The 27,447-nt window shown below is 33.8% G+C and overlaps 1 protein-coding gene across 1 annotated transcript; it reads left to right on the top strand.

Moving 5' to 3' along the window:
• The first annotated feature begins 10,886 nt into the window (after positions 1 to 10,886).
• LOC123708346 (Bardet-Biedl syndrome 1 protein) lies at positions 10,887 to 20,085 on the top strand. Its single transcript, XM_045659022.1, has 11 exons — positions 10,887 to 11,163; positions 11,353 to 11,571; positions 12,207 to 12,497; positions 13,008 to 13,096; positions 13,644 to 13,797; positions 13,920 to 14,079; positions 14,551 to 14,619; positions 15,546 to 15,707; positions 16,624 to 16,757; positions 17,050 to 17,184; positions 19,840 to 20,085. Exons 1-11 carry the CDS (start codon positions 10,999 to 11,001, stop codon positions 20,083 to 20,085), a joined length of 1,824 nt encoding a protein of 607 aa, XP_045514978.1. The 5' UTR covers positions 10,887 to 10,998.
• Positions 20,086 to 27,447: the final 7,362 nt, after the last annotated feature.

Below are 27,447 nucleotides of genomic sequence, written 5' to 3'. Positions count from 1 at the left end.
GAAAACGTTGGAATCAAAAACGCACCGTGTTTTGTTTTGCGACACCGCCGCCGTACATATCATTAATCCTTCGAGCCGTTTCTGCAGCACTGGTGCCACGATGGAACACGTACTCGTATATAACGCGATATTTCATGTTTTTCATTTTATAAATAGAGTGAGGCAAAGAAAAAAATTAAAACCGAAAAATGAAATGGAATAATTTGGAATTTCTAACCAAAGACGAAATATTTGAGGTCAAAGTGGCGACGAAATGCCAACTTCATATGTAAGTAACTAATATTTCCTGTTTTGTATATTTGTCCACAAACTAGGAAAACTAAAATTCATATTGCGATAATCCTTTTTGGTTTAAATCAGCTACATACTAACATAGCAACATATGTAGGCATTGCTACACATTTATAATATAATACACACATATATACATAATATCTTTAAATTACTTTTACTGCATAATAAAAAAAAACATCCGTATTGAGGAAAAAAGTAGGCGAAGTTGAAGAGATGTACTGGGCTTCCATTGGGAGCTGATACCAAAATGTGTTATTCAAGAAATTGTAAAGCATAATACATGAAGAAGTTTTTACCATTACTGAGGTGGTCATCTTTACACTGTTCTAATTGTCATGGCATACAACTTTGGATTTTACGTTGCCATAAGTTCGTGTATCTTTCTTTAAACTTTTACTTTTTACTGGTATTTTTTTAATTAACTGCATTAAACAAAATTAAACGAGTTTTTTGTCTATTACACAAAATAAATTCGACCAATTTCACTATATCTGCACGCAGATCTACCAAAAAATAATGTTATCTAAATGAATCCTATATTTTATTATCTTATTTATCATCTGTTCGATAATTTAGCTATTGAAACCGACCTTTAAAAGTAGAAGAAATGTGAACAAGTTGAGATGGTGATTCATTTGTAACGGCTCCTCAATTTGAGAGTATGGCGCTCTCGCGAAACGTGTGATGATTTCTAAGATATAATTATCATGATATTTATGTAAACAACTTTTTAGGTAGGTATATGACAATTTCGGTCAATTTCCAACACACAAGAGAATATATTCAATATAAAACAGCTCTAAATTTTTTTTCTACATATGTATTTTCATTACTCGGCAATGTACCATTCAATAATGTGGTGGCGCATGCTCTTCAACCCTATAGAAATAAAATAAACAATAATGATTTGTGAAATGAATGAAGGAAGGTACAAATTTTTAACCAAATGTTTTTAACGTCAGGAAATGCTGTTACGCATATCCCTGCGGCATTGAATTCCAGGTGTGGGAATCAAACTTTATATTTACAATCCTACAGACTAAAACCTGATGGATGCCTTCAGCTCGCCAATGGGCTGGGGTAACATGGGTAACGTCTGAGCGCTATCCTATCAAATCTTCAAAACCTTATCTTAGGGCAGACGTGCAAAAGCTCATTAATTCATAATCTACTTACTGTTTTGATAAATCATTTACACGTATACGATGATTTTTATGATAGAAATAATGATATATTTTTTAAATATAGAACTCGCCAGACCTTTGGCTATGATACCTAATGTTATGCGAGATGTGGCCAATAGGCCCACGACTGTCCAGGAGATGTTTCTTTAACCGCCGCTAAAATGAACGACGTTGATTATATACCTATTATAAAACTAAACTGTCTTTGACCTAAAAATGTTCACTAACTAGAAGTTCAAACAATACGCAAGGTTACTAGGATTTTGCAGTGACTTCACTGTTTGTATAATTATTGGTAACGAGATTCCATTAGTTGCATATAAAGATACATTTTTGTTTTCGACGAAATTTATGTTCCTACATTTTTATTTATGTAGTATGGTTTTGTACATATCACTTTATAATTATATTGTTTTAAATATTATATTAAATAATATTGGAGTTCCAAACGTCACTCACACACAAGACCAGATTCAATCTTCAAATTAAAATAAATAAATAACAAAGATTAATACAAATTACAGTACTAACATAGGATTCAGAAATAGAAAAACTTACCAAATATAATCAACTTAAAACAGAGCTCAGATTTTGGAATACCCAAACGAGTGTCTTGCCGTTAGTATAACTAAGATAAGTATAACTAAGGTTAATAGAAAAGTATTACTAAATACATTCAACAATTAAATGACTCTGAAGATACCACGAAGCAACCTTTCTAAAAAATTAAGGTTTCACGAGATCTTGCATATTACGTACTATGCGATATTTATCTACATGTAGCGCAAAACTCGAAGACGCCTGGATTAATTCGAGTATTTTTAATTATTTATTACATTATGGAGAGAAAAATTGCTTGGAAAAACCTAAACACACGTTTTCTTTTTCTGTAATTGTGAACGCAATTTCAAGGCAATGTTCCATATGGTATAATGTTGGCATATAATAACGTACAAGGTAGGCTAAGTAAAAAAAAATATTGTACGTAAAGTCGGTTTACGGACGATAGTTTAACGTGACAACACTACAACAAAACATTGATTAATACCATTGACAGATAGATGCGTACAATGAGCGTAACGGGACAGTGAGTATAACGGGACAACGAGCGTAACGGGACAATGAGGCATGCTTTTTCGTGCGCGCAGCCGACGGTCATCGATTTATTAGACGTTGTCACGTCAAAAATCATATTAAAGCGAACCGAGGTTGGAAATTAGATTGACGAGGAGGAGGAGGAGGAGGAGGATTTATTAGCGAGGAGGGCAATAAGATTGATAAAATTATAGATACGATTACTAAACTGATTTAGTTTCTTATGAATTTGACCTATATAATAATAATTTAAAATCTATATTCACATATGTATGCATTTTAATTATTTTAAATTAAGAATTTATGTATATTTTGGCATGACTCTGAGGTGCCAAAACCTAACGTAGACAGCGCACGCTTATAACAACTTTCAGCTACGCACACTAATACAATCACGCATACTTAAGGTTTTATACGACTTGTCATTGATTAGATGTATAACTAACAATACTTTTTCTTTAAAAACACGTTTTTAACATGCAACATGCACCACGGCATAGTTGTAATCTAGCTGCCCACTGAAGTATTCCTGAACCAATTCGAATTCTAAGGGTCCTTAAAGAAAAAATCGTACCTAGTCTTAAAAGGCCGGCAACACACTTACGAGCCGTCTGGCAATGTGAGTATCCATGGGCGGCATCAGTTTAAACCATATGAGTCTCCTGCCCGCTTGCCTCCTAATACATAAAAACAACATAGGGGCTAGTGTAGGGACAATATAGATGATTTTTTTCCCGTTTGCTTTGTTTTGCCCGTTTCTGCAATGAATAAAGTGTTTATTATTATTAAGTAAATGGAGCCAAACTGGGTGTTCTCCGATAATGTTAATTGAATGATTTTAATTAAATATCCTATTACAGTTACACAATCAATATTCCAATACTGACTTCAATTCCCTTAGTCAAAACTTACGCAACTATAAAAAGCAAATCAATACTTTCTCTGACATCATTTAAAGTGCTGAAAATTAATGAAATTCACGCGATTATAATTAATTCGATAAGAAGTTGTAATAGTAGATATTTTAATTGGTAAAACAGCTAATTAGTGACGAAAGGTGAACGAAAAGAGCCTTCTGTTAATAAGTTACAAATATGTTTATTAAAATAAAACTATGTACTAACAAATTATATTACAAAAATCTTAGCCCTCTTAAAAAAAAAACCAGTAGCGCTACAACCTGTATCTGTTACATGATCATTTGTCAATCTAATAGGATCAGCCTCCTGTGCCTGACACAAGCCTTCAACTTTTTGATCTAAGGCAAGTCGGTTTCCTAGCGATGTTTTCCTTCACCGTTCGAGCGAATGTTAACTGCGCATATAGACAGAAAGTCCTTTGGTCCTCAGGGATGAGTCAACACTGCAACTTAGTCTTCCCCCGTCGCAAAATCTGTTGTTTATTGTCGCTGGTGCGGTTCTATTGTACAATTATATTTATCTTTTTATTAATAAAATTTCTGTGATTTTAATGGAAAAGTAATTATTTATTTAATCTGAGTAATCACACAGCGAGTAATGAAGTCGAAACTTTTCTTTGTATTAAAAACGCAATGGAATGCTAAACACAAACTCAAGCAAAATCATATAGATCATTGAGAAAATCTCACTTAAAGCCGGTTTCATAAGATTTCACTTAAAAATATTCTCATTCTGTAATAAAGGACTTGGTGATCTTTGACCGGACTGACATGCGTAAGGGACTCGGAGTCGAGACTTAACTAAGTGACAATTCATAGAAGTAATCCAATATATTTCATTTATCAAAACCTAAATATAGCAATCATATATACAGTATTTATCTTACCTACTACTAATATCTACACAATAATAATGAAGATATTTATGAATAAAAAGAAAATTAATACGAATTCAAAAAGTTTGGTCCCCGTGGCAGTGGCATTCAAACAATTTGTATGACTCAATATACTTGGCGATTAAAAAGAGTGGCAGAAAGTTGCCAGTTCTTCTTACCCGCTCTACGTCCTTGACTTGCGAACTGGTAGTGTAAATTTACAATTAATTTAACTTCTTTTTGACGTTCATAAGTGTACTTGTTTACCTATATGAATAAAGATATTTTGAGTTTGAGTTTGACCTTTAACTCTGACAGCATTTCCTCCCTGTGTTGCGATTCCTTTTCACCGATGAGAGCACCAGTACTATCTTCCAGCTGCCAACTTAAATATTTAATTAGCGCCTGTGCACTTGAACTCCATGGCCCAAGAGTCTTTACTAATAAACAGCCTTTCTTAGAAGTAATTAGATTTTGTTTAATGTCATTATTCTTATGTTATGTATACGTTATTTGTAAACAATACTTAAAATGCGAAGCGCAGTCAACAGTAATGTTACGACAATTTCTTATTCGCCCAACATCGCGTTACGAGGCAATTGCAAAATAATCCTAAGCGCTTTCATCCTCCAAATGCTGAACACGTTCATGTATAAATGAGTCAGGTGTTCTAATGTTAATTATTGCCCCTTACAGAATCGTGATGTTTGCATGAAAATCGTATGAGCAGAAATCACTGAAAAAATCATTGTATATGTAGAGACATTTGATTACGAATGCGCTGTGTATGTTTCCCGTATATCAAAGTAGTAATGAGTTTTTTTAATTATTATTTTAACGTACCATAAAAGACGTCGTTTAGTTTTATATATCTATACAGTTTACTATTAGTCCGGTCCATTTTGACCAAAAAATGATAGTTAATACTTTTACTGATTTTCAGCTTTTTGGGACTTTATGTACCGTCGAATATCCAAATAGACCTGGCTATATAATATATATTAATGATACATAAATACTTAGAATACTCAATTACTGCAATTAGACGCCCATTAGTGCCTATAGTCCTAGGTAATTAAGACAGTCTAGCTCAAGAAGCTCAGAAGTTTCTGGTTCCTGGGCACTTTGCAGGCTTCACGGAGTGACCTCCTTATACTTATATAAAACTTAACAATGATATACCTCGAATTGAAATTCGTATATCATTGTTAAGTTGAAAAAAAAATGAATTGATTTACGAGCGTAACGGCTTGACAAAGTCGGGATATTTTATAAAAATAATTGAGTGAAATACAAAATCATCAGACGCTTTTAATCTTGTCATTTGGAACATTTGAAATTTTGCTTAAGGCGAAAGCTCGTTTTAATTTTGCCAATGACATTGCACATTTGAGAAAACTATGCCAGTCACCTAGTTTTCAAATAGCCTTGACCTTCAACATTTCATACACCGTATTCTGATTTCTTAGGGATCACCAGATACAGATTGAAAATAGACAGCCTCTTTATTCATAATTCAGTTTTATTGCTGTCTATTTGCTGATGTAGCCTGTCGAGTCTTGGCCAAATTGAGTCTACTGGTATGATATTATATCTTTTATAGTAATTTAGATTATTTATTAGTGATAATTTTTTATGAAAGTGTAAATTTTCGAGTCTAGTTTTATAAAATAATTATTAAATTTCAACTTTCATGTGCTTTACAGTCGTGTTTAGCGATGGAATAGAGAAGTGCAAACAAGTTACAACTGGAGCCTAACAAACCTTAATCGATAATCTGTGGGTTTGTTTAACATATTCTGTGGACATAAAAAACTTAAACGGTGTTCGTTATTTAATTTCTATACAAATCACTCAGTTTTGTAGTATAGTAGTTTTACTTATAATTTTTCGCCTTAATTTATATTGGTTATGTTCTATGAAATACAAAAACGTCTTACTTATTTGGCATTTGAAGCGGGATAGTGATTTTTTAATTAAAGTATTAACAGGATTCTTCTTAACTGTTACAATTTTCCATGAAATCAAAGTCAGTCATGCAAACGGATTGCCATAAATGCCGTAACACATAACCGTTATTGCCAATGTTTTGATGTCAACAAACTTTGGTGTAACGTTTACATGAGCTTTTATTCCACGGACCGTTTTCTCTACCAATACAGTATTTAAGTTTCGGTAATCTCTCATGAAGCAGACTTAATATAGTTTGTGTAGTGTGGACTCAATTTCCGCGATTATACGCTCATTTGGTCCGATGTGAAGTTCTGGCTAACTAAGCCAGCCTAGCTCCTACCAGAAGCTCTCTTTCCTGGTCACTTTGCAGGCTTCACGGCGCGACCCACCGCTCCGATGATTTGTTCGTTGTCTCAAAGCCATAGCCACGCATTCCAGGACTACGTGGGTGACTGATTCCTCTGCACAAGGGACTGTCTGTCGCGTCAAAAAGATTTTATTAAGGAGATTGTGGCGCGTAATTGTCACCAACATTATTTTGAGATTAGCTCTGTAAGGCTTATTGCCTCTTTGTCTATGATCGGTTTAGGAATACCTAACTACTTGTTGCAAATGGCAGTTTCAATTGATCTTTACCGCTGCAAAGTTGCACCTCTTCGAACAAAAATTCGAAACTTGTAGGTAACGCTTTCGCGTCTTGCAGAACTGATTTTTAATTAAATTTGATAGGCTTTTATCCCGTCGGAGATATTTGAACAAATTAAGTAATCAAATCGGTTTCTTAAATATTATTTATTGGTTCTGAATTAAAAAAATTCCTAATTCGTAGAGCGATTTGGAATAATCTTGAACGGCGTTACTAGTCTATTTTATCTATTTTTAGTATACAATATTACGATTTCACATCGATGACCACAATCCACATCTGAGCGTATCTTAAGGCAGTTTTTGACGCGTACCAACACACACCAGCTGCCCAATGAAGTATTTCCGAACCAATTCGACTTACGAAATCCGTAAAGAAAAGAGCGTAGCATACAAAACACTTCTGCGTGCCTTCTGCCTAATGTGTATCACGTAATATCAGATGAGCCTAGGGAGTAGGACGGGAGTAGGTCCCGTTAGCAATCAGTTAAATAAAAAAAAAACGAATAACATCTTTCTCTCTTACATTTTCCTGGTAGTGAGATTTTCAGAGATATATGCAAAAAACAATTCACTAGTAGGATTGGACTTGTTCATCATTTGTATTGATATATTCAAGACAATTCAAATTCTCTTCAAATATCCACTATGTTGCGAATCAAACTCACCCCTTTTGTTCGTCTATTTTGTCTGGACTCCAAGCAAAGACAATTTACATTAATCGTCTTGCTCCATGATATTAGTTGGTCATTAACCCATTGATAAACACTCATTCAGCTCGTTAAGTTGACGCGACTAATAATTACTCTCTATAAATAACATTCTTTGTAAACAAAATGATTTCAATGTACTGTAAAATTTTGGCCACTCTTGCTTTTACAATTGTCATGTCCTAGATTATTTTTAGAATCCAACAATTTCGTTGCTCGCTCGAATTTTTGGGTTTGATTTTTGAGCACAAAATTATACACAAACCATCCAGTTCACAGCTAACCTGTAGTAGGACTGACACGTATAGGGCGCAGAGGAAAGAGGAATAAGAAGAGGGGAAATAGACTTTCTGCAATTTCGCTCTTTTCACTCATAAAAGGGTGAGCTGTATGGTATGAGCAAAATTTGTTGCAGGCGTCTCTATGTAAAACACTAGAAAACCGTCATGCTGAAACCTTTTTGATTTCTATGAGGAAGCAAAAATTCGGTTCCCATAATCTGCCGCCCTAGCCTACTCACTCTGCTGGAAAATCTACTACTGAAATTGGTTGCTTTAGAAAATTTATAATTATAAATTTGTAACTAAGAGTGGTTAAGGTATGTAATTGTTGATTGTTAAGCATTATTTTAACATTCGTAAAGATTGTAAATAAACGGGCTTTGTTATTATTATTATCTAGTATTTACTAATTGATAGCAATATCAGCACATGCGGGTTGCGGATGTTGATAAAAGCTCTGATGTAGGAAAAATTACAGTTAGTTGAGTAAATAAGTCTTTATCATTATCTAAAGATGGGCATTCTTTGTAATAAGCGAATGTAATGGTATCGAATATAAATCAACCGTGGCGGTACAACCTTTTTTGGTCTGGCCCTCAGATTTCTGTGTCTGTCCATAATCAGTTGTCAATCATATTGGCAAGTATGTAAACAGCCTTATGTCCTACGTATAATGTTTAATAATCTTACTTTAATTTAATTTAATTTAACTTGAAGGCCTCCCAGTTTTAAAGTAACGTCAGAAAAGCCATCTCAAAATAATTATTCAGTTAATGAATACTTTAATTTAAAAGTGTATATCTGTAACAATATATTTTTTTTATAGAACAGGGGTTAAACGGGAAAGAGTCCCATATGATGTTCAGTGATAATGCCGACAAGGGACACTCTCAATGCCAGACATCTCGCCGGACTTTTAAGAATTGGTACGCTTTTTTCTTGACGAACCCTAAGTCTTATTGGTTAGGAAAGCATCAGCATTAGCATATCCGATTTTGTTGATTGCAGACAGTATTCGTTGCTCATTGCTCGTGATGTGTTGTTAATGAGACGGCGATGCAGGCCAAGGTTTGCGCATAATTGATATAAAAGCAAACAGAATATGTACTTTTTGATCATATATTGACGATCAGTAGATTATTTAGAAAAAAAAACAGTGCGTAAAGTACACAGGTCAGAAGTGAAACTTCTTTGTAAATTAATTATTACTAAGGTAAAAGCCCCAATATATAATCATGTACAAGTATATGTTCACTCCATGTATGTGTATATCTATATTCTGTTTACACACTATATACATGCTATATATAACTAAATAAATCTACGTTTCCTGCACAAGAGGTTATGCGACAGAATTGCCATCTAAAGTTCTAATAAGTAACTACTAAACAAATACTTCAACCAATAGCGAGTATTTTTTCTCGATCTTTCTCATTTGTTTGCTCTCTACTCTTCTCAATGCCAGAATGTTCGCGAATGCTTTTGCGGCTTTTTAAGAATTGGTACGTTGTTCTCTTGAAGAAGTAAATAGTCACACAAATCCTCTCAAAATCACGCATACAAGAAAACAGACACACGTATACGTATTATATTGTACTAGTGTAGGCCGTTCCTAATAATTATTTGTTTATTTACTCTGCAATATTATTTTCAATAAATATAGTTGATTATCTCGTAATTTTCACTAAATATAATGTAATATGCATTCTATAACTTACGAGCAGCGAGTTCAGTAATTTGAATACACGGACAGTTCAGTAATTTTTTGCACAGATTATAGAGAGATTAAACAAACTACAAACAAAACTCAATTCCTCTTTTTTAATAGTGTAGCGGTTGAGAAAACTTCAAAACAGGTTACTGATTCAGACGTGTTCCTAGATATAAGAGAACCGGTAAAATAACTAGTAACAAACGTGAGTCATCAGGAAAGTGATTATGGAATTCCAATATTATCCTATGCAGTATTATGTTTGCAAAAATGTTCTCTCAAATGCTAAAGTATTAGTAGCATTAGTAGGGAATGCAAAACGCGTGTAAATCGTAATATACTGGTGTTCACTACTTTGACATAATGACATATAAAAAAAGTCGGATTGAAATTCAGTTTTCCTAATTCAAAAACAGTCTACCTTTTTATTTAATTTGGTTATCATAAAGACAATTAGATAAGAAGTAAAATTGGGTTTGTTATTTGTGTTTAACGTACTCAGTGAAGATTGGTATTCTTATGAGCTATTTTGCTTTACAAATCAGTTTTATTAAATTATAAATGTACATAACATATTCTTTCATTATGATTTTATTATACTGTTTATTAAAACAATATCTATGTATTTTTTTGGGATATTTAAATCGTTTATTTTGAAACAATCATGTTATTTACGCTAGGACATATGAAGCAACATAATTGCAAATATAATATTATAAAGAGGAAAGATTTTAATGTTTGTTCGTATCGAATATAACTACAGGACTAATTTGAAAAATTCTTTTAATTCAAATTTGTTCTACTGTTCAGCTAACTTAACATTTTCGGTACATATTATGATCCGTAACTTTTAAGCCATCTAACTTTAAAAACTGTTTTCATTCATATCTAAATTAAACCAGTGTCCCGTTTTCAGTTAAATAATAAATGGTCACTTTATGCTACGACCGAATTAATCCGGGTGGAACCGCAGAGCACTAGCAAGATACAAATAAAATAAGAACGTTGATTTTGCACTATTAACGGATATTTCTGAAGGGTGTGACATCGTAGCAGAGATTTATTGGTTACCGCGCCTTATTACACTATAAATTTACCAATACAATATATATAATAATTCAAGGATTTTAGATGTAACAGTTCATCATTTATGACAATTGACATTTAAAATTGCGCGCCGTTGTCGTGGTAACACGATTTTGACCGTGAAAAACACTAAACTAATCCAATTAATATTTTTCTGTTTGTCGTTGTTTCTATTCACGTAATTATTTTAAGAGATAATTAAATTGCAATTGCCGACTTCGCAAAACTTTGCAGAATAGAATAGAATGATGGCCAGAATAAGTAGATGGTTAGACGTTGAAGTGGGCACAAGTGAAATACGCATGAATACTTTGCCGTGTAATATTTCTTTAGTGGATCTAATTAACGACAACGAATTTAAACTCCTGGTGGGTGATATGGGTATCGGCAACGAATCTCCGAAGTTAAAGGTAGTATGAACAAAGATGTACTCCACACCTATAACTTTTTAATTTAACTTGTTAACAGTTAAGATTAGTTATGTTATTATTTTAATTTTACGTCCACTACGTTTGAAACAGAACAAACAAAGTGTGCCAAATTATGTTATAGATGTTTGTTAGAATGCTTGGTAATAATAAGTAAATAATCATTTTCAGATATTCAGAGGAACTATGCAAATATCTGATATTGTATTACCTGATATCCCTATTGGTGTTGTGGGCTTCTATGCCAGTGAGACAATGCCTAGACCTCCACCATTAGTAGCTGTGGCATTTGGCTCCTGTGTTTATATTTACAGGAATCTTAAATTATTTTACAAATATCACTTGCCTTCTAATAAGATTGAAGAAAGTGAAACAGAAATTTGGGTAAAGGTAATGAAAATATTCTTTTTTTAATATTGGATAATTTGGTCTACAATTGACTAACTTCAAAATTGTATAGTAGATACAAAGGGAGAACAACTCATTTTAGAATACGAGAGGATACCCGCTATTAAAAGGCTGCCAACATACTAGTAAGGTTTTAGTGTTAGGTATATTAAATGGTAATATATTTCCAGCCCATTTTACCACATTGTTACATAAAAAAAAACATGTATTTGATTCTAGGTGAAATTCAATGTCATTTTCATGTCTCATAATTTAAATGTAAATTTATTTTTAAAATCTTTTTGTATTTTTGAGTGTATAAAAAAAATATTTTTGGCTGGGTTTGCCTTCTTTTTAAGTTAGTTAAATTTGCTAATAATATATATATACCCTTAAAGTCAGCATTGTCTAAAATAAAGATTCCTTAATGCTTTCTCGATTAATTACAAGACAAGATTACAAATATTATAGTATATAAATAAGAGACATTATTACAGTACACAATGTCCTGATCATTGCATGGTCACACAGTGGCAGTAGTGTCCTAATTGATTTTTCAGTGTTTCCTAGCAACACTTCATATTTTATCATATTCAAAATTATATTTTTTTTAATAAATATTTAATTTTGTATTTCAGTTAAAACATTCTGCCAATGAAGACACTGTAATAAAACTATCAATGGACTTACAAGGCCTACCACACAACCTGTGTTGCCAGTCAAAGATTTTCCTACAAATGTCAACAGAACAAAAACTTGAATACTTAGATAGTGTGGAAGTTCCTCAGAAAGAACTTACAGAGTTAGCATGTTTGACAACAATGAAAATGAAGTCTACAGAGAAAATGGCTGTAAGCTGTCTTATTGTTGGAACAGAGGATGGAGAGATTGTTGTGCTTGATCCTCATACATTTACAGAAGTTACTAAGGTATGTTTGTTTTGATTATATGTATGTGTAATCCAGGTCAAAAAGAGTTAAAATGTGTGTGTTATATCAAACTAATAAATGGCTATAAGATATAGTAGACACAATACAATTTAATTTGTCTATTACGAAGTTGACTTGGTTCTAAGGGTCTGATACCCAACAGATACAAAACTTAGCTTAAAGTATTACTTTTATATGTCAAAAACTTAATAGATTTTAGTCATAGTTTGCGCAGTTGACATCGTGATTAAATGCTTACAGCACCATCTAGTGTTATAGAATATTTAAAATTGTAGGGAAGTTTTGTATTGTCGCAACTAATGTGCCTCTTACTGAAGTTTTCAAAGCTTAAACTAAGTATTTTTATTACTGGTAACTTATGAAATATAGTTTTTTTTTATTATTAGTCATAAAATATGAAATCTTGTTTGATCTGTATTGGATGGATTTTATTAATGCATAAATATTCAAATAATCTCTTGTATTAGTGTGAATTATTTTAAATGACAGGCAAAAATAAACACAGTGAAGTCACAGCCACACCAAATAGTAGCGACGGGTTTATTCAATATTGACTACCGAATAACTGTGGCCACGAGGTAAAATTTAAACAGCTATTGCGTTAACACATGCTTGCTGCACTAAATAATAAAGGCGCATTCGTTTCATGCTTTCACAATATTTTTTTTTACATTAAAGAGTTCACATATACTTTTCTTCTTAAAACGAAAAAAGTTTTTATTTAATCATTTTTTATTTTTTACCATAGCCTTGATTCTGTTATAATTATAAACAATAGGATATTGTGAGCGTTGGTTTTGATAAAAAGTTTAGTTGATAAAGCGTGTGTATTATTATGAAATTAGCGTTCGATAAGTTTTAACGCCTTTTAAAATACAGTTAGCAGTGAGGCATAATCGTTGTGTCGGTCTATATCGTGTGCCTTTGGCGTATGAGCAATTAATTAATATTAATTGCACACTTAATGAAAACAAGTTGTGACTTGAACGCATAACTTCAGGTTTGAGTCGATGCTTAAGGCTTTAGGCGAACCATCGACACATAAACAGAAATACTTTAAAAAAATATGATGTTTTTTCAAGTTTTGAAAGCAATATTTTTAACCATTATTATTTAACACCTCAGGAATAAATGTGTATGTATCCTCAAAAGAGATTGGAAAGAGGGACGCCAGTTGTTTAGGACAGACGATCATATTATTGCAATTGAAGTTATGGAGTTTGATAAAAGTATTATGGTTATTTGCTGTGATAAAACATTTTCCTGCTATAGTAAGAAGGTATTGTTATTTTGTCTGTATTAAAGATTTTATAATAACATTTTTCATAACTTATCTCCTAACTACTATAACAATAATAAGTTATTCAAAGAATGCTGCAATGTTACATTTTAACTTATCAGGGCAACAAGCAATGGTGGCTGCAACTCGATTGCCGTCCGGTAGCAATAACACAGGTCCCAGTCACGCACCTTGGGGTAACCCTGGTTGCCGTTTCACTGGTTTCTGGCCACTTGAATCTATATGATGGAAAAGCAAAACGGGACTCTATGTTTGTTAGAGGTATTAAACGAAACAACTATAAATATGATGATTGGTTTTGTTGAAATACCTTTAAAATATCTTTCACCGATGTAGACGTTGTATTCAATTACTAATATGACTTACTTCAGAAATCCGTTTAATTTAAATATGTAATACAATTAAACTAAAAACGAAATCTTGCGCAAAGATATAATTTAATATTACGATCTAGTCTAACTTAAGACTAATAAATAATTTTAAAATAAACCTAATTTACTAAAAAAGAAAATTTAACATAAGAAAGTGACAAATAACACTACATATAGTCTCTATTAAGTATATATATTTTTTCACATACCACTGTATAGCCCTTAAGATGACGTGCACTGACATTAATTCACTAATACGAATGCCTTTCTCTCTATGAACATGTTCTATGGTAAAATGATTTTCTCTAAAACCAAATTGGTAATCCAGTATGAACTACGTTTACCTAACATATCTTTTTAGATATCGCATCGGTTATAAAATTCGGGCAACTTGGTCAAGAGGAACACGTCTTTACAATAATAACATCAAGTAAGTAATTTTTACACACTTTATTACTAATACTAGCGCATCCGACAGACGTTGTCCTGTGCATACATCTTAAATACAAATTTCAAACTTTAAAAAAATGTAATTTAATTGTAAATAATCTGAACTATTCGTGAATCCACTTAAACACTCATCAAAAGTCACAGTCACTCATCACAGTCCACCCATTTATTTCATTTCTGCTTTGTCTGGAAAGATTCGATCCTCTTGGTCGTCGCATTGTTAATGATAATATCGGTACTATAAGCTAATGGTAACTCGAACACATCAACCGATCAATTTTAATCAGAATTAATCATAGATAACATAACGTTTAGCTGTCATTTGCATTTTGTTATACCATTTTGAACAAATGAACGCTAACTGATGTTTTCTCTGGAAGTTTTTAGTTTTAGTCTGTTTGTAGTGTTTTATTATACCAAATTTTATGTCACGTTGGACGAAAACAGGATAAAAAGTCCATGTGGCGGCTTTTTATCCTGGGTCTAAGCTACCTTGCTACCAATTTTCAGCCAAATCGGTTCAGCCGTTCTTAAGAGAGAAGAGTTATACATATTGCAACGCGAGTTTCATTTATATATAAATGTTGAGGTCAATATTGTTACTAAGACAATGAGCCTATTCCTGTCTAATTAAATAAATATTATCATTATTTGGTAAATCTTCAATTGGTCCTTCGGGCCACAGTTTACGTGACTCCACCATAACAAGTATTAAACGGAATTCACTTCATTAACTTACACAAAATGTATACACCCCGGAAACCATTGAAGGGTGAACCTTATCCCTGAAGAACCATAGGGCATATAGTATATAACTAACCATACAACTGTTATTGCTATTTATTATTGATTTAAATCCAAAATAATTTATTCAAAGTTTCAAAAAAATTAATTGAACATTTACAGCTGGAAACCTAATGCTAAAAATCCTAAGACGAACAGCGAACTTTACTGCACACGCGGCTGGAATTGAGACCTCAAGTCCACCAATAGGAAAGCCATGGCTTATTCCAAAAAAGTCCAAACTTTTTCTGGAACAATCTATGAGGGAAAGGGAGAATGCCAAGGGTTGGTATTATCGAAATAAATTAATATTAAACTTAGCTACCTAAGTGTTGAAACTTAGGATAGTAACTTATAAACTTATAAAAACTTATGATAAACTATATTTTATTCCACTGAGGAACTCATATGTGCGAGCTATTACTATCATTATTACTACTTGACCTAGTAATATCAAGAGTTAAATTGTTAAACTTATCCGCCGCCATAACCATAAAGCTGTTGCATAAAATAGTACATTTCATTACTTTCAGGCTAGAAAAACATAGAATAGAATAGTAAAAATAGAATGCGAGATTTTCTATACCAATAATATAAAACTTTATTTATGGAAGAAATATGTTTTTTTTTGTTGTTATTTAATGGATATAGGAGGAATACGAGGAGGCAAACGGGCTGGAGGCTCACCTGATGTTAAGCGACACCGCCGCCCATGGGCACTCACATTGCCAGAAGGCTCGCAAGTGCGTTGCCCGCCTTTCAAGAATTGGTACGCTCTTTTCTTGAAGGACCCGAAGTCGAATTGGTTTGGAAATACTTCAGTGGGCAGCTGGTTTCACTTAGTGGTGGTGCGTGGAAAAAATGGTTGCTAGTATTATTTTATTTTAGCCGCAAGTTCATTGCGGTTGTGTTGTGTTGTGATGTTCAAATATATGTTAAATGAAACACTTTGTTTGATGCTGGGTAACAAAGGCTTAATGGATCTTGGCCAGTTGAATCCTTGTTTTGTCTTATATAGGTGATCAGCTATCTGTCTTTCACGCCCTCATTATGGGTCCAAACAGTATTTTCACGATGTGTAATTTTTACTTACGACAAGTCATTTCAATCAATTGTACAGCCGGAGTTTGACTAGAAACCCCAAAGATTGTTCTGATCTTTCAGACAAATAAATATGTGGTTTTTTTTTAAATATTTCCAGCGATGCATGTAACATTTCATCATGAATTGAATAGACTTCGTCTGGTTGCGGGTAAAACTCTCTTAGAGGCGTATACGAAGAGTGACAACGCTTTGGGGCTTGGGGCTTTAGAGCCAGTGCGGTTAGCTGCCGAGGTGAGTTGTAAAATACAGGTTTGGAGGAACATTAGCGTTTGCGCAATTATGCAGTTAGTTTATAATATAATAATGCGGGTATATAAGAAATTAAATAAACCCAAGTTTTATTTTGGTTAAACAAAAACATGTGATGCTTATTCTTGATATAATCTGTATATAATCGTTAAAATCATTTGCATCCTATCTACGCGAAACAGCTGAACCGTCTTTGATGAATATTGTTTTTTGGATCTTCAATCTTCATAAAGTGTTGTACTAGAAATTGGTTGTCATATTGAAATTGTTGCAGGTACAAGGTCTTGGACCAATATTTCGTATGACTCTATCCATTGAGAACACATCTAGAGATAGAGCGGTGATCGGTCTGTCTGTCCTCTTTCATACATACGCAACCAGCTATAAGGTCACCAATCCTTACATAAAAGTAAGTGATATAACAATCGTTGCTAATACTTAAGGTTCTTTAACAAAAACCTTTTAAGTTTACATTTTAAAAAGGTTTTTTTAAAGAAGTATAAAATCAATTTCTACTGCGGCGTAACATTTTTTTGAAGTGAAACTTCTTTATCGGATTTGAAAAAAAATTTACCGTCACATTTTTGGGTTACGCGTCACATTTTTCTGTTACGTGCCATTTTTTTATTATCCCACCACGGTTGATTCGAAGAGATTCGATCTATTACAATTAATAAAATTCTGTAATAATCTTAGTAGTAATAAGGTAAAATGAAATAAATGTATTATTTGTATTAATGTCTATGATAATAAAAGCCTTTTGATAAACTTTATCTAACCATTTTATGTAAAGATGCATATAGTAGATGATTTTTTCGAAAAATAAAGTCATAAAGTCGTTTCACTTCTTACGTGTGTACACTAGTACACGCACACTTTTTTACTTTTCTTGACCATAGGTGTTAAGACACATTTTAACGGCGGGTTGGTACTAAGGGTTAGGGTCGATACTTAGCAACATTGATTTACGTATGTTACAATAGATAAGACCTGAGATCCCAGGACTAGTCGCGCTAGTCTTAGTTTGACGGGTAGGTTAGGTAGGATCTTTTAAAGCAGTGTTTTCCAACGATTTTTTGCGCCAAGCATTTCCGTAGTCTTTCTAAATTTCTTATGCCCCTATGTAAAAGAAAATTAAAGGATGGGTTTTGAATGGAATCACAAGAAGTTCTTCACGGAACACAGTAAGTAAATTTTCAAAACATATAATGTTAACTTAACATATAATACTGATCTTCAATTATCGCGATTCATGTGCACTCTTTACTTTGTATTTTTTATTCTGTTTAGTTTTGTCTTAATAAATATGTGTAATATATATTTTTGCACTTGCCTACCTTAGCTAATTTAATAATATAACAAAATCTTACAGTGGTTGCCTGGAAGAGATCGGGAGACCTGGAAAACGATAAGGCCGCCAGTTGTTCTCCTTTCATTTAACTACTTTCAATTATTATATTGTAATGCAACGAAGTGGTAATAAATGAATAAATAATAAGTAAAATACATCTGAAATTCAAATTCCAAATAATTTTAATAAATTTTGGAAGTACCCTTTTAATAATGAAAATGCCCCCTTGAGCGGCGTAGGCATTGGGAACTACTGGTGTAAACTATCCCGGATACGACCACCGCAGAGACTCACTTTTACCTTGTTTCGAGAGGAGGGTAGAAAATGGACATCTATTTCTACCCTTATGGAGCTCTTTCGTAGCTATTACCTGTTTACGCACAGTGTAAAACTGAAACGGACATACAATTATATCGATGACATTGATATTTTGCTTAAGGGAAATGTAGCATATCGGATTACCACCTAGTGATTTGATAAGATATTAAATATCTATATGCATTTGGAACTACATTTGCTCTGTGTGAATACTGATATCTCTATTCTATAAATCTCATATAATCATTCAATTATATCATAGAAATATCACAAACCTCTAACCCAAATTTAATAGTTTAAACGATTCTTAGTAAAAGAAAACAGTGGTGTAACTTCTGTTTCATGATCATTTTTTATAGGCAAGTCAGTGTTCAACTTTCTGTGCCTTTCACCCGCCGATGACTCATTGCTAAGGCATGCTGGGTTCACAGAAAAAAGTCCATTAGATTGCTTAATCCACTAGGCCAATACTGCGCAATAGAAGGGCGGCAGAGCAGCACCCGAAATAATTAGTTATCAATTTACCGGTATTATTATTTTAGCTTGCAACTTTTGAAACATATGACTTATTACATTACATTTAACAGATAAGACATGACCAAAATTATCGCAAACGTCGGCACGGCTAACTTTTTAAAAGTATTTTGAAAAGAAATATTGCCTATGTTACTCAGGGATTATGTGGCATTATTGTCAGAGAATATTTGAAATTGATTCAATAGTTTTGAGTTTATTTACAAAAATACAAATCTTTGTAATAACTTAATTGTTTTTTGGGGAAAAATCATATAAACAATTACGACGAGAATTAAAAAAGTAAAACAACATCAGAACGTTGATAGGAAACCAATATTGGACTAAATATGTTCTTAATCTTGGTCATACAAGATAGATACAGATACCGGCAAACTTCTTTAGCATTAAACAAGGGGGTGGGGGAAAGTTTGCGCATCGTACACAGCACGGGACACAAACGTCAACTGATTTACCAATCACGCGATCGACACGACACTCCTGCCGCCGCCCACCACCTTCACCCTCCCAGTGATACCTAAAAATTGCTTCTGTGTAGGCAAGGACATTTGTTCAAGATGTTTGCCGGTATATATAACAAACACTATACTACAACTAGGAGTAATAATCTATTGTACATAGTTGACAGTAGGGCATTGCATATTTTTTATTGACGTAATGATACCGCCCATGGACACTCAATGCCAGAGCGCTCGCGTGTGCGTTGCCGGTCTAAGTCGATCCTTGTTTACTGCACTCTAAAAAAATATATTCGGGACTGCTTTTCAATAGTAGCAGAGTACCAGTGCATCCTTGCCTAGCGAAATAGGTTTTTTATAGAAACATTTATCTTATAATATTAGTATATATTTATCATTTCAGATTCCACTTCTAACACCTGGTAGCAAGTTGAAATTCCCAACAAAAGTGGAAGAAATTTTCACGAATGTAAATCCAGATATTTTCTTCCGAACGATCACAGGTCAAACCGAGGGCGCAATGATAAAGGTGTTGCTTTTAAAGGAAGGAAAATCGAATCCAGTACTCTCTGCCGTTGTCCAAATGCCACCCACTGATCCGATGATGGTTCCTTATGATAAGATACAAGCTACGGGATTTGTTGAATAAAAATTGCACCTGGTTTTGCATAATAAATGAGTAATTCATAATTAATGATAAAATCCTTGTTTTTTTTAATTTAGTTAATTTTTAATTAATGTGAATTGTATACGTTATGAAACTTATTATCTTGCCCTGAGTAACCGAATAATTATAATAATTAAGTTTATAAATAATAATGAGTAATATGTAAATGTCTTGTAAAAACTTTATATTTATAAATACAATTGTTGATTTTTTCTTAAATATATATTTTTCCTTCAATCTACAATTAGCGTCTTGGCAATTAGGAAATGCGAATCTATGTATGTATGTATGTGTGGATTCTGTTTCCGCACTTAGACGCTCAATAGGTCCATTGTGCGTAAAGTCCTGGCTAACTAAGCCAGCCTAACTCCTTCCAGAAGCATAGAAGTCTCCTGGGCACCTCGCAGGCTTCACGGAGCGACCTCACTGTTCCTAGGATTTCTACAAGTTGTTTAGTCACAGCCTCGCATTCCAGGACTACGTGGGTGACTGATTCCTCTGCGCTGAAACAGCCTCTGCGCTGAAACAGCCTCTGCACAGGGTTTATTAAGGAGACAATGGCCCGTAATTGTCCCTATCATTGTTTTCAGAAGTTAATCTATTCAAGAAGTGATCCACTATGTCCCTTGATCCACTGCAGGGTAACTCTGTTTGTCAGGGTTATTGCCTCCAGTGCATCGTGACACTCCAGTATCAGTCTACTGTTGGTCTTTTTGCTTACCAACGCCATCAGCACAGACGCACTGTCGGATACGAACTTAATACAAAAGTTATTAATTCTTAACCGCTGCACGGCTCTGGCTGCTTCAGTTATAGCGACACATTCGCACTGAAAGATCGAGCTGCATGTGCCTAAGGGTAGGTGTATGTTGATGTTGAGATCAAGAGAGAATATGCCAGCTCCAGAGCCACAGCCTGTTTTTGAGCCATCGGTGTATATGCGCAGCTCATTCAGGGGTGATCAATCACATTCCTCTTCTCTCATTTGCACATGGTATCTTCTGTTAAGTATGTTCTGATTTGCGATCCTATCACATGGAGCGGCTAATAGAGGTTGGTACTCTATCACCCTGTTAAGAATCGCTGTGTGTGTGCTGTAGTGATTTTTGCCCCATAGATCTAGCACCTTCAGCCTGATGGCAGTCAGTGCCGCCTCCTGCTGTATGTGTAGGTCCAGAGGCAAAACTTGTAGGGCTATCTCCAAAGCTGCAGTAGGCGTTGTTTTCATGCAGTCGCTTGCAGCGGACAACGCAAGCCTTTGGAAGCGTCCAAGTTTGATTACTGCCGTTTGGAGCTCTGTTCTCGGCCACCAAACCAGGGCTCCGTAAGCTAGCATTGGCCTGATTACGGCAGTGTATAGCTATAAGGTAATCTTAGGCGATAGACCCCATTTCACGCCTTGCATCTTTTTGCATTGGTAAAGCGCAATCGTTGCCTTGCTTAGCTTGTATTCCAGGTGTTTATTCCAGAGCAGTTTACTGTCTAGAATCACACCTAAGTACTTCGTGTTTTCCTTTAGTTTTAATTCTGTGTCGAAGAGTTTTGGTAGTCTATGCGGTCCAAGGACTCTTCGGTTAGTAAAAAGGATCAGTTCTGTTTTTGATGGGTTGACAGATAGCTCAAATGCGAATCTAATAATTTGTTTTTCCTCCGTAACTGGCAAACTATCAAACTGCGGCAAGGGGCTGTCCTTTAATTACGTGAGGTTCGAAAGGGGGGTTAAGATATCACGAGTACTACCTATTTTTTCGTGAAACGCGTGATTTCTAAACCCAAAAGCGGCTTGTAGTGTAACCCTCACTGGCCGTTGCCAGGCAGCGAACGGAGTACAAGCCGTTGCCAGGCAGCGAACGGAGTGCAATTTATGTTTTACACATGATTACACCATTGCTTTAATATTATTTTTATGCCAATCAAGAACAACCTGCAACCTTTCTGCCTCGAGTAATATGCCTATAATACTTACGAAGAAAGTTATGGACTCTTGCCTTATTCCATGTCAAACATGGAAATATTCAGATAAAACAACAAACAATATCAACAAAATTCAACAAGTCAACAAGGCGTGGAATGCCAAACATTAAGTTGGTACACAAAGTGAGATGCATAAAAATACGATCAGAGGCAATCGATGCTCTAAGCCACGCATAAAAACCTGAAGTGAAAGTGGGCGAGGTCATGTAGCGCGCCTCACAGGCACCACCAGGTAAACGTTACAGAGACAGACCCTGCGCTGATGACATCAAAGAATTGCGGCTCCCCAATGGATCCTACTAGCTCGGGAAAGAGAAAGATGCCAAGTCTTGGAGGAAGCCTTTGCCGGAGAGGGTTTCTGATACTAACAGAAAAGGATATTTACTAACACATAGGATAGTTAGATAATAAGTCAGGAAATAAATCAAGGCTTAAATTAAGAATAAAAAAATCTCTTTTAAAAAATTCTTCATCTGTGGTCGTATAAGGTTTTTGGAATTATTTCAATTTTATATCAAAAGATGGCGGCTACTCTGTCATGGCGTTTCTGTAGTTTATGACAGCTTGCCGAGCCCTTTATATCTGGGTCATGGATTAAACCATAATCATGTACTGCAAATAAGATATAAAATTTTCCACTAGATATTTTGTTGATATCGAAGAGGTGTGGATAGGAATCGATAACGATATTTCTGTAAAATCTTCCCGCTAAAATTTCTTTAGCACTAAATTCCACAAACAATATTATAAAGTTATGTTTAATGGCTTTGTAGTCGTTGATAATAGATAAAACAAAATAATATTTTGAAATGCTGAAAAAATTTGAAACTGTTTCACTAAGAATTTTCGTTGGCCACAGTTAATTTTAATTACAGTTCATTATGTTTTTAATAGAAAACTTGTAGAACATTCCACATGTCGCTAATTTCTTTCAACCTAAATGAAGGATCAGTATATCCAAACACCACTAGGTGTCGATAGGTGTCGCCACAAACTAATTAGACGAAACTAAAATTATATTTATCTCATAAACATCTTCTAAAGTTGAGAACATGCCAAAGAGGAATGTAAAGAAGCATGGTGGGTGTAACAGTGAGACATCGAAACAGAGCAGAAGAGATAAGATCAGCGACCAAAATAGAGGACATCATAAAGAAAATAAGGCAATTGAAATGGCGCTGGACCGGGCACATGACGAGAGACAGCAGGTTGAAATGGACAAAAATAATGACATGCCATTCTTTAATTATTTTATGACGATATATGACGATATAAAAATAATAGGAGGCACAACTCGGACAAGAATAGCTTACATTATAAAATAATGGAAGCAGCTGGAAGAGGCCTATGTGTCGCAGGACACGCTGATTACCCAAAACGGTTCAAGTGCTGTATTAGATTAAGTTTTTTTTATGTAACTTAAATAAGTGTTAATATATTATACGGGATGTCAGCAATAAATCGCTGTATCTTATATATATCGTATCTTATATCAAATCTGTTTTTAACAATAACGGATGAATGCACTTATCCTGCAGTGGATCTCGTAGGCACTATGTTTACAATGGATCCAAAAACCGACAATGTCTCGCTTTGCATATAAATGATGTTATGGTTTACTAATAAGTCTCGTAAAAATGTAAAAGCTTTCTATAGATTTGAAGAAATCACTGAACAATCACCAATAGCGGTCCCATATAGTGTTCATACCACGTAATACCAAGTGTACAACTATAGCCCACCTTTATCATTATAAGTATTTCGGGTGGTGAATCTCAACCCAAAGGTCGTGCATCAATTCCAATCACGGCTGTGCCAATGAATATTTGTTAATGTGCGTAATTTACTATTAAACGAAGAAAGCTGTGTGGAAACCAGCATGTCATACACATATACAGTTGTAGCACTAATCTATTATTTAGTTTATTTAAATGGCTTTCCAACGTACGATAGGCTTTATTCATTTGACTTCGGACCAAAATTCGAAGGGCAGGCATGGCTGAAAAGAAACATGACCACGAAAACAGAAATTTGAAGGATTGTTGAGTCATTAAAATACCCCTTATCGCTTACTGGCCATAAATAATAGAAAAAAAACTTATAAAACTACAATAAATAAATATATTTAACGCATCTGTTGCTAATGGTTGGCTTATCAAAGATTAATGAATAATCAGTAATTGACATCATTAACCGTAATCTTTTGCCTGATAATACGTTATTGATACGACCTCTACGAATGTGTCCAAAAGTTATATTTTCATAATTTTGTGATAAATAATACCACTTGAACTTTAATATTTTGTTTAAGCTAATATTTTATCATAGATGAATGAAATGCTGAACATTGATCTCACTTATCGTTCAGTGTTTGTGAAGTATACGGTTATAGTATTTTTGACCTTGTAACAATATTTATTTGTACAATAATAAGCGAAAATATGTCTAAAACTCTAAGATTTTCAGCGGAAAGAAGAACAAATATGCTTGTCCTTGTCCTGTTGTCGCAAAAATTCTGTATGTCAAAAATTTTTGATTACATGGTGGTCATAAAATTCTTTAAAAATTATATCTGTCTGATTCCAACCTTTTAACACTATACTTATTTGTCTGTTGTCATTGTCAAACATAACCCTTATTGTCCCTTACCGTCGTATTTCCTACGTTCTGGCATTTCATTTACAGTGCCACATACTTCGCGGCAACTGAAATTTGTACTACCGTCGCCATTTTGAAATGTCATTTAATTTCTTGGTGCGTACAATAAATAATTTTACGATGTACTGCCATCTAAAAATATCCAACTAAAATGTTTTTTTTTTGTTCCTTGTATTATTTACTAGCGGACCCGACAGACGTTGCCCTGTCTTTACTATAAATATTGATTTCGAATTGGTATAATTACCTAAAAAAATATTTCAGAAACAAAGTTTTTATCATTCTAATGGTTTATGATATACAACATTCTTTGTTTCTGACTCGTATAAGGTTATATCAAATAAGTTTGAATTGTAAAAGCGCTGTGCACTGATAAAAAATTGCCATCGTAACAAAAGTCAGGATTACCTAGTATGGTGGTTAATTATGCTTAAATTTTCTAATTTTTCGCGCAATTTTCTTATTTTTTCTTTCATAAGAACTTTCCCTGACTAACAAAGACGCCAAAAAAAAATGCGAAATCGATCCAGCCCTTCATGCGTGATGCCGTGACCAAGGAAAATAGGGATTTATTTTTATATATAGATTACAATGGCAAAGTTTTAATTATCGAACGGAACGGAACTTATTGCTGGGTATAAATATTTTATTAATAGCACGGATAACAAAACCTATCATATCAGTTGTTCCTAAGTTTGTGTCACATTTATTTAAAACTAGAACTGTTTTTTCTACATTACTTTATTAAGACATTACAAGAATTTTTTTAAGTTAGCCTGCAAGTTTTCAAATTATTCCCCTGATTAATTCCGTTAATTTTCATTTACTAGCAATACCTACGATAGCGACGCTCTTACCGGCCAAGATGTACAGAGATTTTTGTGTGACTTGACATTGGTAGGCGCAAGACAAAAACTTCTAAATCATATTTCGATGCTGACAGATAAAGAATATGCTATTATTATTAAAGTACAATCTATTTGAAGCATAATTCATCTAGCCGATGTAGAATTAATTATGACTAATAATTTGAAATCAGGGGGACAAAATAAATTATCATTAATCCCTATTATCGAAAAAAATTCAATCATGTAAAATTAATTATATTTTTATCATAATTATCTATATTAAAACTCAAAAAGGTCGTTTTTAGAAAGTGATCGCGTCCTTTTGATTTTAAATATAAGGGTAACATATCAGTAGTTATGTTTTATATCGTTATAATATAGTTATAAAATTGAACATCAAACTGATATTACCCGACAAGGAGATAATATTGCACAACTATGTTATAATTTATATGAATTTTACAATATCTAGAATAATATTGAATGAATTTACTTCTATCAATTTATATTCACTATAAAATTATATTGTTTTGATAAAACTCGTACGTAAGCCACTTTAATCTGTTTGAGTTCGGCTTCTATTTTCAAAATACTAGTCGTTATTATCTGTCGTTCAGGACTATAACCAAACCTAGTCCAGAGATTGTCTCCTTACAAATTGTAATTATTCTTAATACTAATTGCATTTCGAATCAAATGTTAATCCAAGTATAATTCTGACAATGAGATAACACTAACCACATAACACTAATAGTCTCGTAGGTAATTAAACATAAATATGCCTTGCCCATGCCATTTGGACTTTCTATGTGCGCATTTAATACTCGCTCGTACGGTGAAGGAAAACATCGTGAGGAAACCGGCTTGCCTTAGACCTAAAAAACGACGACAGCGTGTGTCAGGCACAGATCACCTACTTGCCTAATAGATTAACAAATGATCATGAAACAGATACAGATATCTGAGTCCTAAAAAGGTTGTAATGTCACTGATGAAGCTTCAGTACAATTGTTCTTTATGTGCAGATATACATACTTCTTGGTAGAGATGCGAAATAATATTCTTACGACCGCTAATTCGTCGTTGGTTTATTCACGATGTTTACTGTGTGAGTGTGAGCAACTGGTGGTAAATCAAGACATCAGGTGTGATTGTGGCCAAACCTCTGTCCAGTTCAGTATTTAAAAAAAAAGGTTTTTTTCGAAAGCAAACGAACAAGCTCATCTAATGTTAAGTAATACCGGCTTAAATAGATAATCACTACAATCAGCATATGATCATAAATCCTAGCTGCTAATATGTATAGGAAAACGCAAATCACCACATCGTCTGTCTCCATTGGGGGGACAAGGCATTGAAAGGACCTGCACCACATATCCAAACACTACATGACTCAACAAGGACCAATCATGGTAGCAATAAATAATCCTGGCGATGTCCAGTTGTGACTGAATACCGATTGATATACGCTGATGATGTTCAGTGCTTGTCTCAATATAGGACACAATGGCTTGGTCATGCTAGTAAATATTCGGAAAATCTAAATATTGATTAGTATTGCAATATAGTTAATGCTGCCAGCTTTAAAAGTACACTGACACAGGGACCAAACTTTTTAAATTTGTTTTAATTTTCTATTTATTCATTTATATTTTTTTTTGCTATGTGGTATTATTAACAATCTCATAAATATAGTTAATTTGATAAGTTTTTACATACATACATATCAAAGTCCATACTACATTAGAACCTTATAAAAAGTTATGACTCGGCATTGATAGTTAATTATTTAAATTATATATTTTTATATGACCTTTTAAGAAGGTCACTTATAATCTTAATAAAGTATTGTAAATTAAAATAC

This window comes from Pieris brassicae, chromosome 4 (assembly GCF_905147105.1).
Source record: "Pieris brassicae chromosome 4, ilPieBrab1.1, whole genome shotgun sequence".
Lineage (NCBI taxonomy): Eukaryota > Metazoa > Arthropoda > Insecta > Lepidoptera > Pieridae > Pieris > Pieris brassicae.
The sequence above is the reverse complement of the archived record's forward strand: the minus strand, read 5'-3'. Positions and strand labels throughout refer to the sequence as shown.